The sequence below is a fragment of the Azolla caroliniana genome, unplaced genomic scaffold (genome assembly GCF_043228905.1).
Source record: "Azolla caroliniana isolate FFs.n. ecotype wild unplaced genomic scaffold, voAzoCaro1.0.p SCAF_15, whole genome shotgun sequence".
Lineage (NCBI taxonomy): Eukaryota > Viridiplantae > Streptophyta > Polypodiopsida > Salviniales > Salviniaceae > Azolla > Azolla caroliniana.
The window spans coordinates 13,281,402-13,299,031 of NW_028230450.1; the positions used below are offsets into that span (position 1 = coordinate 13,281,402).

The 17,630-nt window shown below is 45.6% G+C and overlaps 1 protein-coding gene across 1 annotated transcript; it reads right to left on the reverse strand.

Annotated features, from left to right (window-relative positions):
• Positions 1-2,401: 2,401 nt before the first annotated feature.
• Positions 2,402-4,385, reverse strand: LOC147854705 (mitogen-activated protein kinase kinase 9-like). Its single transcript, XM_087331588.1, has 2 exons — positions 3,097-4,385; positions 2,402-2,927 (listed from the first exon to the last, which is right to left on the reverse strand). The coding sequence occupies exons 1-2, from the start codon at positions 4,232-4,234 to the stop codon at positions 2,806-2,808; spliced, it is 1,260 nt and encodes a 419-aa protein (XP_087187714.1). The 5' UTR covers positions 4,235-4,385; the 3' UTR covers positions 2,402-2,805.
• Between the last annotated feature and the right edge of the window lie 13,245 nt (positions 4,386-17,630).

Below are 17,630 nucleotides of genomic sequence, written 5' to 3' on the forward strand. Positions count from 1 at the left end.
CTCTACAAACAAGAATTCCTATCCATATGGAAAATGGTATTTTGATGATAGCTAATCCTCCTCATCGTAAATGTGGATGAAATGTTGATCATAGGAAAGTTTAACAATGACATTCAGGTTGTAAACTAAACAAGAGCTAAAGTTTTGACATGAAGGATTTGGGTGAAATGAAGCATATTTTAGGGAAATATATCCCAAAGTTTCTCTAGAATATTTGCACAGATGGACCAAAGCCTCACATTATACTTCATTTCCTAGGAAGTGTTCCCATACTCTTCTATCATCATGCGTTTTATTTATGTAAACTAAACTCGAACTTTCCTAGGAACAAGTGCTAAGTGTTTCCATACCCGATATCATCAAATGTTTTATTTATGCCATTGTAAGAACCCTACCCAACATTGCATATGATACAGGAGTCATTATCCAAATTCATGTTAAAACCCAAGGAAGAAGTGTTAGGAGGTGTTAGAAACCACCACCTTGCAGTACTTGGGTGGAACAACATACCAATATCCCTCCCTTAGAATGGGTGAAATAGTCATATTCAAACTTCGATTATGCCAAATGCGCAAATAGAAGGAAATCAATGTAGGGCTATGGGCTCCAATTCACAGGAAGAGTAATGTGAGGGAGCTCCAGGCTTGAGTGCATAGTCATTTGCATGAGAAAAGAACAATAAGCTACAATCGATGAAGCATTTAAATATTGTTGCTTTCAATCCTATCAACATACATGTGAGCAAAACGTCAAATTCTCCAATGTCCACAATGATTGGTGAAGTGTGACCAACAATAAAAATGGTCTTTCAAGTGAAAATGAAGCATATAAACGAAAAAAGTAAATAACCAACTAATCACTTCATTTGAGATTGCATGGCAAAGAACCAAATCAGTCCACAGAAGGTACATATATATGTGACTTTCCCCTCTCAGAGTTATGGATCACAAATTTGATTTTTGTAACGTGTCCATTGGGTGGAATGTAAGATTTATATAACAAATTATGTATATTGCATTACAAATAGTAAGATCATGCTAAGCCTTGATGTTAGTTACTACTATAGCATTGTGCATAAGGACACTCAATAAGAGGTCTCACACATGCTTCCAACAAGCAAGGGCATTTGCACTAATAACAAGAACGTTGAAATACATGTGGCACTTACTACTTCGGGAAATATAGAGAAAATGGAGGGAAATTTGGAGACTTTCCTTATAAGAAAAAGGGACAAGATATTTCATTATCCACTATTGGAAGGGACCAAAATAGTTTCTTTATGATTATATAAGGACAAGCCATGTCATGTTGTATTATAGACATCGTTTTCTTTATACAAACATAGGTTTAGTCAACCTATATAACACAAGTTTTTATTGAAGGGAAAGGGCTACCAATACTTTGTCAAATTGATATGTAGATGTGGATCTTAGTGCCTTAGTTATGCTTACAACAAATGACCCAGTCTATTTTCACAAGAGCCGTTTGTTCTATCCTTTAAATTAATATATATATAAAACAAGTTGTATATAAAGCATGGCACATGTATTGAGGAATAGAGCGACAAACATATACATAGAGTAAAGACAAAAAACAAAGAGAATTGTTACATCTTTCCACTTAACATTCTGAAAGTGGAATCAAACTCTGAACGCATGTTACAACTTACCATAGTTGAGGTGGCCTCCTTTTCTACTTGATTTCTTTCTCTTTTCAACATTGGGAAATACAATACTCATGATGTTTATTATTGATGTTTTTATCGTATCTGATAGATCTCGAAAAATATATGTAGCTTATATTTGTCAATGTTCATGAAATATAATTGACCATTATTTTACTAGATGTTATAGTCACACATTGATGCCCATTGTTAACATGTAACAATTTTGGATTTTGATAGGATAATTAAAGGCTGTCCTTAAAGGAATAAATATAATATGTTAGCATTCAATGTACATTGATGAGAATTACTCACTCAAATCTTCAGAGAATGCATAGAAATTCTAATGCGCACAACATAAGTGGTTAATGCACAAAGAGAGATGCGTAAATTTCCAGCAATTTTTTGAGCACAATAGATTCCAGTACATGTTAATCTGTAGAGAGAGAGCGAGGGCAAAGCATGATGCGATAAGAATATAGTAAATATTAGATATAAATTTTATTCAGTTTTCACCAGCCTTTGTCGACCTCACCAAGAATTTGCTTGACATTTGAAGCAATTCAGAAAAATTGCCATAAGCAACATGATCCAACAAAGTTAGAGACTATTTACAAACAACAATGTTAAGTCAAAATGCCATAGCACACAAAGCTTGATGAGCTTGTATTGCAATCGTTGGGGGAGATCAACCCAAGTTATTGTTTATAAAATTGACTAGAACCACTCTCCACCCCAAAAATAAATAAATAAATAAATTGTTCTTTTAAGTGCGCAACACAAATGAATATCTACAATCATTTTGTGGATTGTCATCATATGTTGTGTATTTACAAAGCCATATTTTCGATGATGATGATGTCGTTGTTCCATCTTTTCCATTAACAAATGTTTCAAATTGACACATTGGCATAAAGATGAAGTGAAAATGAGCCATATCTAAAAGAGTAGGCCTTTCGACTGAGGAAAAACTAGTATTATACATGATATTTTTCTCGCCTTCTCATCACTTTAAACTCATAGTTGTACAAAATGCATCAGAGGTGACTCCAAACATATATGGTTCTTGCCTCACCCGAGAATTTTGTATGAGAGCATCATTTCTGAAGGCCCCGCCCCCCCCCAAGGAAAACTTTTAACAATTAAGTAAATATGGATCCCATGGCTCGTGAAAACGATCCCCAGAAGTGTCCTCCGGTCGGTTGTCGTGTCTTCTTAGGAGCATTCGTGACAACGGGACGTGCCACAACTGGTGCAATGGGATCTGGAGACGGAGAACAACAAAACAGGATGAGATATGTTAAATCACATGTGAGAATCCTTCCATGTAGAACTCAGCTAGCATTACATGGTTCCAATACATTATTGAATTATGTGTGTGTGTGTGTGAAAAAGAGAGTTTTAGGAGGGGGTTGGGTTTGCACGAAACTTACCTTCGAATTTTGTGATGAACCGATGTGTTAAGAGTGTGTATGCCCGGGGTCGTACAGCCGGGTCTTTCTGGAGGCATTGCACGATGAAATCTTGGAACTCGGGGGACGCATCGGCCGGGGGAGTGGGGGGCGAGCTGTAACATATGGCAAACATAAGGGTCGGCCAGTCGCCATTTTGTCCGGGTGAGAGGTACGGGAAACGTCCGAGCGCGCACTCGAGGAGGCTCAACCCTAGGGCCCAAATGTCGGCCGCATACCCGTTGTAGTTTCCCCCATGGCTATCGGGGTCGAATCGCTCTGGGCTCATGTACGCGCATGTGCCGACAAACGTATTGCACGCGGCGAGCGTATTGGCGAGCACTGTGCTCACGCCAAAGTCAGCGATTTTCACCTCTTGGTTCCGGCCCAACAATATGTTAGACGGCTTGATGTCGCGGTGCACGATCCGGTTCCGGTGGAGGTAATCTAGCCCCTTCAGCACTTTCTTAGCAACCTCGGCTAAGTAGCGCTCCGAGATCTTCGTCTTCGATTCGAGCAAGCTTCCTAGAGAGCCGCCGTCCATGTACTCAAGGACGAACGAGATCTCCCCGCCTTTCTCGTAGGCCCCATAGCATTGGACGATGTACGGATTGTTGGCGCGGCGTAGGATCTCGACCTCGGTGAGGATTTGCTTGCAAACCGCGGCTTCTTGCTTCTCTTGGATGATCTTGAGGGCGTAGAGCTTTCCAGTTCGCTTGTGCTGGACCTTGTAGACCTTGCCGCTGCTCCCGTGGCCGAGGAGCCGGATGGGGATGGTGTCATCGGGGTCAATTTCCTCGACCATCGTAGATTTGGTAGCCGTGGTGGCCGTGGCGGGGGCCTCAAATTTATTAGGAGTGGCCATGGTGCTTATGATCTTTCGGGCTGAAGTAGGTGTCGATTTGTTAGTTGCATTCCGGCGCGCCGGATTGGGCGGAAGAGGAAGAGGAGCCGGGCGTTCGAACTTATTCAATTGGCCAGGCCTGTCTTCTGGTTTTGGTTCATGATCTGGTCTCCGGGCTATGCCGGACAAATGGGGTAGCCCACCGATCGACCTGGTAGTATTATTGTCATTGCTATGAGGATGATGGTTGCCTCCTTGCCTCCTATGATCGGCCATAAGCTGTATGTATGTGGAACACCTCTCCCTCTCTCTCTCTCTGATTTAGGGTTTCCTATATTTCTTCAAGGTAGATGTTACTCCTAAAGATCACCCTATGTGTGTGCGTGTTGGGAAAGTGTTTTTAGGATATGGTGTAGAGTAAAGATCAGATATATGAACATAGAAGAGAAGGGGGCGGGGGGGACTTTGGGAAAGAGAGGGTTCAAAGAGACATACATACATACATGGTTGAGAATTGGGCCACATCACCCCCCCCCTTGACCGTTCAAAGAGTGTCGGTCAAATATCCGAGGTCTTGCAAAACTCTCTCTAGGTGCGTATATGTGTGTGTGTGTGTTTTGCTATGGCCAGTTGTTTGAAGTGGATTCCATAATGATATCAACCATATACGTGGCGCATGACTCAACAATATATATGAACCTCAACATGGTTCCCCCCACCCTTTCGTTTGATTGAAACCCTGGATGAGGAAATAACCAGAGACACTTTGCGTGTCTAGTAGGGGAGGGGGGGTATCGGGGAACTTTCTTGGCTAATGCTAACTTTGTGGGGAATAGCCAACAACCTGAAAAATTTACACTTCCCATTCATAAGCTTTTCACATTGTTCGGGCTCCTTCGTTGACGTCATGATAGAGGTATTAACTTATCCAAGTGACAAATGACGTTGTTGACACCAGGACGTTTGCATTGGGATGAAGAAAAAAGAAAGATGCTCTATCATTGATGATGGTGGCATTGCATGGTAGACATGTCCATAGGTTACAAAACCTTATAATAATCAATCGACTAGACATCAATGCCAAGCATTTACATAACATGATAATATAATAATCCATGCAAAGATGGTTAAATGCTAATTCATAATAAGAAACAATTCTCAAGAATGTTTACGAATAAACAAGCGATCACATTCTAATGCATAACGTTGCATTTACAATTTATGCTATGACACACACAAACAAGCCTATTAAAAGATAGAGTGAACTGCACGTGCAAATTATTGGTGGGTAAACTAACTTAGTGGTGATGAGTAGGTTGCTTATAATTTGCTTGAGGTCATATTCAAACCTAACATGTGGGCCAGTATTGGTTGGGACATATTGGACATGATTGAATAAATCCTAAAATGATATGCCTTTTTTATCTGAAAAAAAAAGATATGGCTTTATCTTTTCACATATTCAAGAAACGTAAATAAAATATCCTTAAAAGTATACCTTTACATTGCCCATTGTCACAACTTAATATTTTAAAATAATAGCACCATTGTTTTCACACCCTTTCAAATCTCGATTTTGTTATTCTAGGTACTACACCATAGCGTCATTGACGACATTGAAATTTGCTTACATGTTTATCCTCAAATATGCATCATCATTGTCTAGGTGGCCCTTTGGTTGGTCTAATTGAGGTATCTTATTCCTTAAAAATAAAATTTCTCCCTAGATGACACATAAAAGTCAGCAACGGTTTGGTTTGAACTGAACCGAACCACGAAACCGCAGCTAATGACTTAACGGTTTAAAATCACTTTAAATATTTGAGCTCAAATCACTTCAAATATTTGAGAATATCATATACTTTAGAGTTGTTGTTTGTCTCGGAGTCTCCCAACATAATCTTTCTTCTTGCCAACTTCATGTCTTTAACTCTCTAGGTGTGTGGACGCACAAGATCACCTCTCAGAAAATACAAACCCTCATTAATTCATTCTTTTCTATGACATTCATTTTTTCCTCCTTGATTCCCTTGTCAATCCATTGAATGGCTTAACTAGAGTTAAGATAAGGTATGAGGAATAGTTGCAAAGTTTAGTGGTGCACCATGTTTAACCCAAATATGAAAGGGGGATAGTCCAAAGGAGGCATCGGAAGATCTTATGGTTCTTCTCCCAAGGAGATTGTGAGCATCCTCCTCAAGATCGACAACTGGCATTCATGCAAAGATGCATGTAGCACAACAAACCTGACAACCAAAGAAGGGAGTTTAAGGACTTTCAAGAATCTCTAGGGAGAAATTTTCTCTACTTTGTAGGCAATATAGTCCATTCGATGGAAAGAAGGCAACAATTGGGGCTAAACCAAGGCCAAGGAGGTATGAAAAAGCCAATTTGAAGAGGTTGAAGTGCATCATGTCTAAGCGCCATCTACTACACGACATTAGTAGGAATCTGAGTAAGAAAGAAGCAAGAGACCAGGATGACAAAGAAGTTGATTTTTGGCCATCCATCCTCGACACCCTCACAAAGGGGAAGCTTCGAAAGGAGTCGAAGTAGACCAAGCCAAAAGGCAACCGAATGGGGAGATCTAGTGGAAGAGAAGATTGTCTTAATGGAAGCCAACTACTAGAATTACAAAGCTCTAGAGTTGAAGAAAAGAGGATAGGAAGGGATGAGGGAGCTAGGCCCTCAAAAAGATGCAACATTCGAGATGCTCGAAGAAGGGAGGATCGATTCCGTTCCTGAGACGCAATGAGAATGGAAGGGAGAAGATTGGCCTGACCTTCAAGCTTTGCTCTAAGATTTAGGGAACAACTAACCTTAAAAGGGTAATGGAAGAAAGGATCCTCAATAGCTTCCTAGAGTTCACTCTATGAGAGGTCCTAGGGATTGCAAAGAAAAGGTTCCACGATGCCATCATTGACATGATGAAAATGAAGTGTCACTCGATCAAGCTAGAAGGGGCGAAGCCCATGATTGTGAACATGGGGGCAACTGGCGTGTTGGAGGCTGAAGAAGACTATCTTTGGAGAACCACTACACAAGGGCACATTGAGCAAGGGGTGTTCTAAAGTGGATAAAAATGAGATTTTGGATGAGGATGGGTGCATGCGCTTTGTGGTAGATTAGATCGCCGACTATGACAAGGTTATGCAGACACTAGATGATGCACGTCCAACTTTCTCGAGCAACAAGTCAACAACATTTGGTCAATTAGAGATTCTCATGGTAGGAAGCTTTTAGGGACCATACACATGAAGGAAGAATGAAAATCATAGACAGAAGTGAGGCGGTTTCTTGGTGCCTTTGCCTTCTACCATATTTGGACCCCACACTATGTGTAGATAGTTGAGCCTTTGTACGAGCTACTTAAGAAGGGACAAAAATTAAAAAATGGGAAGACGAGCACAAAGAGGCAATGAAGACGTTAAAAGGAATGCTGGTGATGGCACCAACTTTAACAAAAGTCATGTACAAAGAAGGGATGTCCATCTACGACGTGATAGATATGAGTTCAATTGGGATTGGATGGGTCATCAACCAAGACGGGGAAGACGATGGTCAACACGCCATCAAGTTTAGAGCAAAGGTGCTTGGTGAGCAACATCGAGGATACGCCCACGTCAAGTGAGAGCTCTGTGTCATAACGTTCGTAGTCAAGGAGGACAAGGACTGCCTAATTGGCATTGAGATCGTAATTGAGATGCATTGGCAAAGCCCAAACTAACTATCGAAGATGGATTGTCTACATAAAGAACAATCAGCAACGGTTCGGTTCGGTTCAAGAGTGTCCAAACCGAACCGTTAAAAATTTTTGAAACCTAAACCAAACCGAACTGTTGAGAATCCAGCTCAAAATAGTGCAACGTGTGAACACACCTTTTGAGAGTCTATGATTACTCAAAGGTCAAGAGTCACACCACTACTCTCTACACATTAACTATGTGTCATAGAATCACATAACTAGTGAGTTACATATTCCCCATGACTATGAGTCTTCACATTCCCCAAGAGAGAGTGGTTGTTGTAGTTAGTTAATGAATAGAGAGGCTGACTATATATAAAGCACCCTCCTCATACTTCATACTAAGATGGTTGTGACTCCTTGTAATGCTACATTTTTGTATTTCATATTCTCCTTGTGAATATACATCTTCTTCTTCTTGAGTATTCTATTTCCATTCTATCTCCCTTCTATCTATCCATCTTGTGTCTTCTCTTCTTTGCTCTATTTCCTCTCACACATACACATAACACATATATCTTCCGCTATACAAGAATCATACCCGATTCTTTACATGGTATTAGAGTGGTTTGGTAGCTTGATCTAGCCCATCCGCTTATCTTGTGTTCTACGCTGACGTTCGAGAAGAACTGGTCCATCGCTATTGTAGTGCGACTACATAACTCGTATTCGAGAGAGAAGGAAAAGAAAAGAAGGAAGAAATCTTCATCGACAATGAATACTTAAATGGGGAGCGCTCTCTCTAGCGAGAAGCTAGATCAAAACAACTTTGTATCTTGGGAGTACAAGATGCACCAATACCTTGTTGGCCAAGGCTATTGGGGTTACATCAAAGGAGCACACGAAAACTGACCTGACCTGAAAGACACCGATTATGCAACATGGGAGCAAGCGGCAAGCCGAGTGATGTATTGCTTGGCGACATGTGTTCAACGACCACATGCTCGGGTACATTCGAGAAGCCGAGACGCCAAAGGAAGTGTGGGAGAATCTACGAAAGATTTTCGCCGCCAACACAACCGCGAGAAAGCTTCAACTCCACCAAGAGTTGAACAACATCCAACAAAGGGATATTTCCATCACTTGCTACACCTTGAAGATCAAGGAGCTTTGCGACTTGCTCGGCTTGATAAGAGTCAATGTGGACGATGATGAGATGGTGCAAATATGCCTCGGTGGCCTTGCACCACGGCTCAATGTGATGAGGAGCACTGTATTAGCATGGGAGAATGCGCCCTCCTTCTTTGATCTTTAATCCATGTCGTTGGTCGAAAAAAACCATGTTCGAACAAGGAGCAACGCCTCAGAAGGCCACATGCTTTACTCACACTCGGATAGAGGAAGAGGACGCGGCCGTGCAAGAAGAAGCCCATTTGGTCAAGGACGAGACGGACGAGGCCCGACTTATAAAGAAAACTCGCAAGTTCGGCATCAAGATGGAGGCCATCGAGGAACCTTTGGAAGAAGGGGGACCTTCCATTCTGGTCCAAGCCGACAAAACTCGGTCAAATGTGGATATTGCGGAAAAATCAGTCACCATGAAGATGAGTGCCGTAAGAAGATGCGTGAATCGGCTTCCACTAGTCGAGAACTCACGAATTACGCGACCAACTCCGACTATGACGATCGTGGTGGAATGTTCGTGATGAGACATAGGGCAAATTCTATGTCGGCTTCTACTTCAACTAGTGCCTCCGGCCCGGAAGACGTATGGTTCGTCAACTCCGGTGCCTCAAACCATATGGCGTCTCATCAAGAATGGTTCTGAGAACTTTGAGAGCCGGAACGACCTGGCTATGTCGAAACCGGAGACGACACTATGCATCCGATTCGACACATCGGCAATGTCCCATTCGGCAAAGAAGGTAACCAAACTTTTATTAAGAATGTCTTGCATGTACCAACCATTACGAAGAATTTGGTCTCCGTTGGCCAAATTGTTGAGAAAGGGATGCAAGTACGATTTAATCAAGGCGGTTGCTTCATCGAAAAAGAGGGCTAACTCATCATTCGCGGATGAAGAGAGGGCCAAATGTTCATTCTCGACTCGCACGAGATGAAATTGGCCATGTTCGCAAAGGGCAAGAAAGCCAATTCCGACATAGAGTCATGGCACAAGCGGATTGGCCATATCAACCTCCAAAAGCTCAAGACAATGCAATCGAAAGGAGTCTTCATCGGGCTACCAACATTCAAGGAGAAAGAGATTGAAGGTGTGTGTGTCGCTTGCCAATTCGGCAAGCAACATTGGCACCCATTTCCGAAGGAGCGGAACGTGAATGAAGGCGTACTCGACGTAATTCATTCCGATGCATGGGGTCCGGCTCAGACGGTTACATTCGGTAGATGCCAATACTACGTGGCCTTCATCGACGACTTCTCTAGGCACACCTGGATCTACCCCATGCGGCAAAAGAGCGAACTGTTCAAACACTTCCAAAAATTTAAGAATGAAGTTGAGAAAGCCACGGGCCGACTTGTATGATGTCTTCGGTCGGATGGAGGCAAGGAGTACTTCTTCGACGAATTTTCGGCTTTTCTACGGAAATAAGGAATTCGGCGAGAGTTTTCGTGTTGACATACGCCACAACAAAACGGAGTTACCGAACGAAAGAATCGGCACATCCTCAAAGTAGCACAGGCCATGATGAACGAAAAGCACCTGCCGAAGTTGTACTGGGTAGAATCGGCTAACATGGCCGTATACCTCTTGAATCAGTGTTTGACATTGGGTGTGCATGAACTTACTCCGCACGAGAATTTTTTCGGAAAGAAGCTGGACCTATCACATGTTCGGATATTCGGCTCCATTGCGTACGTGCACATCCCCAACGAGAAGCGACAAAAGCTCGACCCAAAGTCGGAGAAATGTATCCTCGTAGGATACTCATTGGAGCAAAAGGGATACAAGTGCTATAACCCCTCAACTCGAAAATCTCGAGTAAGTCGAGACATCGTTTTCGACGAGTCCGCATCTTGGTACGCACCAGAGACAACTTCGACTCCGATTCCGCTCGTCCCGGAATACGTCAAAATAGAGATAGAAGCTGAAGATCGGCTCACGTGCATGTTCGAAGAAAGCCCGATTACGACAAGGCTTAGTGGGCCACAAGAGCCTCCAAGCGATCAAAGCACATCTTGGCTAAGTCCGAAGCTGGACAAAGGGAAGGCGAAAATGCCGGAGTATGAAGACGATCACTTCAACGGCAACGAATCGACTTACTCCCTTGATAGTGAGTTTGAAGGCCTTGACATCCGGACAAATGGAGCGAAGAAAGCCTTAGTATCCGCAAACGAGAAGCTCTGCCGATCCACCCGTGAAATGAACCCCGTAAGCCGATTTGGCTTCAACGATTATATGGCGTACCATTACGCCTTTATGATGAAGGTAGCGACAGTAAGGGAGCCAGAAACCTTTTCCGAAGCCGTGAAGGACCCGCGATGGGTCGGGGCAATGAACAAGGAGATGCAGGCACTTTGCAAGAACGAAACATGGGATCTCATTACCCACTCACCATACAAGAAGGCGATCGGTTGCAGATGGATTTACAAGGTGAAGTATAACGCCGAGGACTCCATAAACTGCTACAAAGCTCGACTCGTAGCGAAAGGATATGCACAAACACATGGAGTCGACTACAAAGAGACATTTGCCCAAGTGGCAAAGATGACGACTGTGCGGACCGTAAGTGCACTCGCAGTGGCGAAAGGGTGGCACCTCCATCAGATGGACGTAAAGAACGCCTTTCTTCAAGGCAAATTAGAAGAGGAGGTATACATGGGACAACCACCCGACTTTGAATCGCGTACTGATCCAAAAGCTGTTTGCTGACTCAAGAAGCCACTCTACGGCCTCAAACAAGCACCGTGTGCTTGGCATTCAAAGATTACGCATTATCTTCATCAAATTGACTTTCGAATGTCGAAATCCGACAACTCCCCCTACGTACGAAATGACTCTAGAAGCTCGATTGTCATCATCCTATACGTGGATGATCTGGTCATTGGAGGAGAAAGTTTAGTCGACATCAACAAGGTGAAATCCCTCCTCTCCAACAAATTCGAGATGATAGAGAAAAATCAGCATTCGGACAAGAAGAGATACTAGTAGTTGGACATCTATGTGGGCCCTAGGGTCGAAGACCGTCACCAGCCAAGATCGATGCGATTCAAGTCATGAAAGAAACATGTGAGTTGCAATCCGAAGTCCACAGGTTTGTTGGGGCATGTGCATTCTATTGCATATGGATTCCGCACTATGTGTGAAAGTATTGAACCATCGGCATTGTACTTTACCTTGTACACCCACTTACATCCGATCGGTTTACATTGTCAGGGAGGGTCAACTAGGTCCCATGTGTCGTGGGCATCAAGTGCCCGCATTTCCTCCTCCATAGCGGCACGCCAATGTGCGTCCTTTGCCGCTTCTGTGTAGCTCTCCGGCTCACGCACTTCCGCCACCTTGGTCATGTATGCATAGTGATGCGCCATGTACTCATTGTACCCGTACCGCTTTACGGGGTTCTTTTGATGGGAAGACCGGCGTAATCTATCGGTACCCGGTTTGAGGCCCTTCTTGGCCGGTTCGGACTTCATTCTCGAAGATCCACTTTCATCCTTTCCGGAGTCGGATTCGCCCCGATCTGACTCAACGTTGCCGGTTTCATATTCCGACATCTTCTTCTTCCCCTTCTCTTTGTGCATTAACCGTCTCCTTGGTTCCTTGCGCGGGGAGAGCACAACAAAGTCTCCATTACTCGCCGGTTCCTCATCTGAGTGGTCATCCTGACTTAGCCGCTCATTCGGTCCATTTAACCGAAATGAGATCAGACTCTCTTCTAGAGTGCCGAGGTCTTCATCTTCTATCTGGAACGGTTCAGGCTCACTAGCCTCATCCTCCGGTATAGGGTCGGGGTTGGAAGTCGGAGCTGGTAAGGCATACCATGTTGCCGTCTCGTCAAACTGAACATCCCAACTAACTCGGACCTGCTTTGTCTGGGGGTTATAACACTTATACCCCTTTTGCTCATGCGAGTAATTGATTAGGATGCATTTCTCCAACTTTGCATCCAACTTCCTCCGCTTCTCATCCGGCACATGACATATGCAATGCTACCGAATATCCGAAGGTGTCTCAGATTTGGTTTGCGCCCAAAATATAGCTCATGCGCGGACACCTTGTCACTGATCCGGTTTTGGATGTAGACGGCCGTCCGGACCGCCTCTGCCCAGTAGAAATGGGGCATGCTCTTCTCCTCCAGCATTGCCCTTGCCGTATCGACAATCGACTGGTTCTTCCTTTCGGCCACACTGTTTTGCTCTGGTGTGTATCTGCAACTAAACTCTCTCTGAATTCCTATTTGCTACAGATAACTGTTGAATTGGCTGGAAAAATATTCTTTTTCGCCATCCAACCGCAGGCACTTGATCTTCCTCTCCGTTTCCCGTTTAACCAGGTTTTGCAGGTTCCGGAAACACTCGAAGACTTCGCTCTTCCGCTCAATGAGGTAGATCCATGTGTGCCGACTGTAGTCGTCTATGAAGGAGACGAAATACCGACTCCCGCCAAGACTAACGTTCTGTGCCGGTCCCCATACATCCGAATGAATAAGGTTGAGCTTGTTATGGCTACGATTTCGTTCGGTGGGGAATGGAAGCCGGGGTTGCTTCCCTAGCTGGCATGCTTCACATATTTGGGCCTTCTGGCCACTGAACTTCGGCAAACCGAAAACAACTTGTTTCGTCTGTAGGTCTTGAAGCCTCTGGTAATTGATGCGGTTGATCCTCTTGTGCCACAGGACGATGTCTGATTCAACCTTCTGTCCTTTGGCGAACAAAGCGGTGCCGATGTCATTGGTGTCGAGGATGAACATCCTTCCGTCTCTATGCCCTTGTGCAATGATTTGGCCCTCTTCCTCGATGAAGCACCCGAGGTGCGTAAACCGCACATGCATTCCTTGGTCTACAATCTGTCCAACCGACACTAGGTTCTTCGTGATGGTCGGAACGTGTAATACGTGTCGAGAACTCAACGTTCCTTATGTGCAACGCTCGGCCACAACCGAGCTTAGAATGATACACAGAAAATGGGAAATAAGACGTGACACAAAGAAGAGAAAAAAAAAGGTACACAGGAGGTTTACGTGGAAAACCCCAAACTAGGGGAAAAACCACGGCAGCCCACTGGCTGCAAACTGTCACTATGTAAGAATGTACAACAGTGAGTTCACTGAGGCAACGACCTCGTGCTCACAGATCTTCGCTACAGGCGGCGGTTACAACAGAGGCAACAACCTCTTTCTCTCTCTCTCTCTCTCTCTCTCTGTACAGTTATGCACACTGATCTCGTGCACAACAGAAAATGACAACAACCTACTAAAAGTTTGCCCTAAGTCATATTTATACTAATATGACTTTTCGGCTGTTTACAAATATAGCCTCGATGAACTCTCAGAAAACATATTTACAAATATGTCTCTTCATCCGGTTCATACCGGGTCTGCGCCATCCGGCTCTCCGTAGCCGGGTACTCCTCATCCGGTCTTCACCGGGTCTGTATCATCTGGCTCTCCGTAGCCGGGTACTCCTCATCCGGTCTTCATCGGGTCTGTATCATTCGGCTCTCCGTAGCCGGGTCCTCATACGGTTTCGGCACTGTTCATCGGCACTGTTCTTCTCCCTTCCCATCCGGAGGAACCTATCTCCCAACAAACTCCCCCTTCACTCCGGCATGGGGTGTCTTACCAGTCCGATTCTCTTCCGGCATGCATCCAGCTTGTCGGGTATCAACACTTTGGTCAGCATATCTGACCCGTTCTCGACCGTGTGGATCTTCATCAGCGCGAACTCCTGGTCATCTACTCTTTCACGGATCCAGTGGTACCTCCGCTGGATATGTTTCGTCCGGGAATGGTAGGCCGCATTCTTAGCAAGGTGGATGACACTTTGACTGTCGCAATAGAGTCGGTATTCATCTTGTCGGATACCGAGCTCTCCGATGAAGTCCTTCATCCATAATATTTCCTTGCCGGCTTCCACAACTGCCATGTACTCCGCCTCTGTGGTTGACAATGCAACTGTCTTCTGCAGCCTCGACTGCCACGAAACAGCTCCCCCTGCATATGTCATCACATACCCGGATGTAGACCGGCTGGTATCCACATCAATCGACATGTCCGAATCGGTGAAATCGTCCAGTTGAGGTTTTCCGGAGCCGAATCGGAGACACATATTTGAAGTGCCCTTCAAATACCGGAGTATCCATTTGACCGCGTTCCAGTGCTCCTTGCTGCGATTACTCATGAACCGGCTCACCACTCCAACTGCGTATCCTATATCCGGTCGAGTACAAACCATTGCGTACATCAAGCTCCCGATGGCAGAGGCATATGGAATCTTCATCATATCCGTCTTCTCTGCTTTCTTCTTCGGGCTTTGCTTGCCGGATAGCCTGCAGTTTGCCGGAAGTGTCGATCCGACCGGTTTCGCTTCTGACATGTTGAACCGGTGAAGCACCTTTGTCACATACTTCTCCTGTGACAGCCATAATTGCTTCTCTGACCGGTTCCGGATGATGTGCATCCCCAACATCTGTCTTGCCGGACCCAAGTCTTTCATTGAGAAGGTCCGGTTGAGAGCCTTCTTCAGCATCCGTATTTTGACTTGGTCACGTCCGACGATCAACATGTCATCCACATACAGAAGGAGTATTAGGAAGTCGCCTCCTTCGAACTTCTTCACAAACACACAGTGATCGGCCTGTGTCTTGTGGTACCCTTGATCGGCCATGAAGGAATCAAACTTCCGGTACCATTGCCGGGGAGCCTGCTTCAGTCCGTACAGGCTCTTCTTCAACCGGCATACCAGGTGCTCCTTCCCTTTCTCCACGAATCCTTCCAGTTGCTGCATGTAGATCTCCTCTTCGAGGTCACCGTGAAGGAATGCCGTCTTCACGTCCAGCTGCTCTACCTCGAGGTCCATGCTTGCTGCTATACTCAGCACCGTCCGGATGGAGGTCATCTTTACTACTGGGGCAAATATCTCGTCGAAGTTCACGCCCTTCTTCTGCTGGAACCCCTTCACCACGATCCTGGCTTTGTATCTCGGGGGGTTGCTGGTATCTCCCGGTTTCAACTTGTACACCCACTTGTTTCGGAGTGCCTGCTTTCCTTTCGGCAACTCCACCAATTCGTACGTATGGTTCTCATGCAGGGAATCCATCTCATCCTGCATGGCACTTAACCATTTTCGGCTGTGGGTGTCTTCCTTCGCTTCTTCGAAGCTTTCGGGCTCCCCCTCATCAGTCAGCAGAACATGCTCTGCATCCGGAAATCTCTGGGGGGGCCTTCTCTCTCTGAGAGGATATCTCCGTCTTTGGGCTTCGGTGACCGGCTCATCCATCTGCTCTTCATCCGAATCCGATTCAGGGTCTTGGCCGGTTCCAGTTTCAGCTTCCTCTACTTCTTCTTCAGCCTGTTCGGTATCCTCACCGTAACCGTCTGGTCCCTCGAGTGCTAACCGGTCTCTTGCCGGTTGGGACTGCTCATCGTAGAGTCGATCCTTACCGGTCGACTCGGAGTTCATTATCTTCTTCTCCGACTCCCAGTCGGCGAGCGTCTTGTTCTCCATGAAGATAATATCTCAACTCCAAAATACCTTCTTGTCGACCGGGTCCCACACTCAGTAGCCGAACTCATCGTCACCGTAACCGAGGAATATGCATGGCCGGGTCTTTGGATCTAACTTTCCTCTCCGATCCTTAGCTACATGCACGTACGCGAGACACCCGAATACCTTCAGATGCCGGTAGGATACTTCCTTACCGGTCCACACTCTCTATGGCGTGTCTCCGTCCAAGGGTACTGAGGGTGATCTGTTTATCACATATGTCGCCGTCGACAGTGCCTCAGCCCAAAACTTCTTGGGTAGTTTTGCATGCGCTAGCATACTCCGGACCCTCCCCATTATGGTCCGGTTCATCCTCTCGACCAGTCCGTTTAGTTCCGGCGTCTTCGGCACGGTAAATTCGAGCCGGATTCCCTTCGAGCATCAGTACTCCTCGAACTGCCCCCGGTATTCTCCTCCGTTATCTGCTCGAACCGCCTTCAGCTTCCGGCCGGTTTCTCTTTCCACTCTCGCGTGGAGCTCTTTGAAGACGGATAGCACCTGATCCTTCGTCTTCAGCGGTGTAGCCCACAGCTTCCGGCTGTGGTCATCTATGAATGTCACGAAGTACTGCGCTCCGGCATGTGACTTCGTGTCTACTTGACACACATCCGTATGCACCAACTCCAGTGGTGCATTACGTCTCATCGGTGGCCTTGGTCGGAAGGAGGTCCGGTTTTGCTTACCGGCCAGACAATCAGTGCACTTCTCCAAGTGCACGTTCTTCATTGGAATGAGGTTGTCTTCTGCAAGCCTCTTCATCCCCTTCTCGCTCATGTGACACAGCCTCTTGTGCCATAGCTCACCGGCAGTGTCGGATGCCACGTTCACTTCCTCCGGACATAACCGGGCATTCATTAGGTACAGAGTGTTGACCTTCCGGGACCGAGCCACAATCAAGCTCGCTTTGCTGAACTTCATGACACCGTTCTAGATGCTACCCGTGTAGCCCTCATCATCTAGCCGACCGACTGATATCAGGTTCAATCGAACCTCCGGAACGTGTCGTACATCCTTCAACAGCAACTTGCATCCGGTTGGTGTCGACAACCACACGTCTCCTATGCCGACAATTCGGCATGTCCCTTCATTCCCCATCCGGACACAGCCGTGATCAACGGTTGAGTAGGATGAGAAGCATTTCCGGTCCGGGGTAAGGTGGAACGACACTCCGGAGTCTACCACCCAGGTCATGTCGTCGCCGGAAAGGTTTATCTCACTCTCCTCGGTGATGAGCATCAACTCCTCTTCACTTGCCGCGAT

What these genes read in the sequence shown, in the direction of transcription:
- LOC147854705 (XM_087331588.1), bottom strand. Translation starts at nt 4,234, where the DNA reads ATGGCCGATCATAGGAGGCAAGGAGGCAACCATCATCCTCATAGCAAT. An exon ending in GTTCATCACAAAATTCGAAG is followed by an intron (nt 2,928 to 3,096) that starts GTAAGTTTCGTG and finishes CTCCGTCTCCAG; the next exon opens with ATCCCATTGCACCAGTTGTG.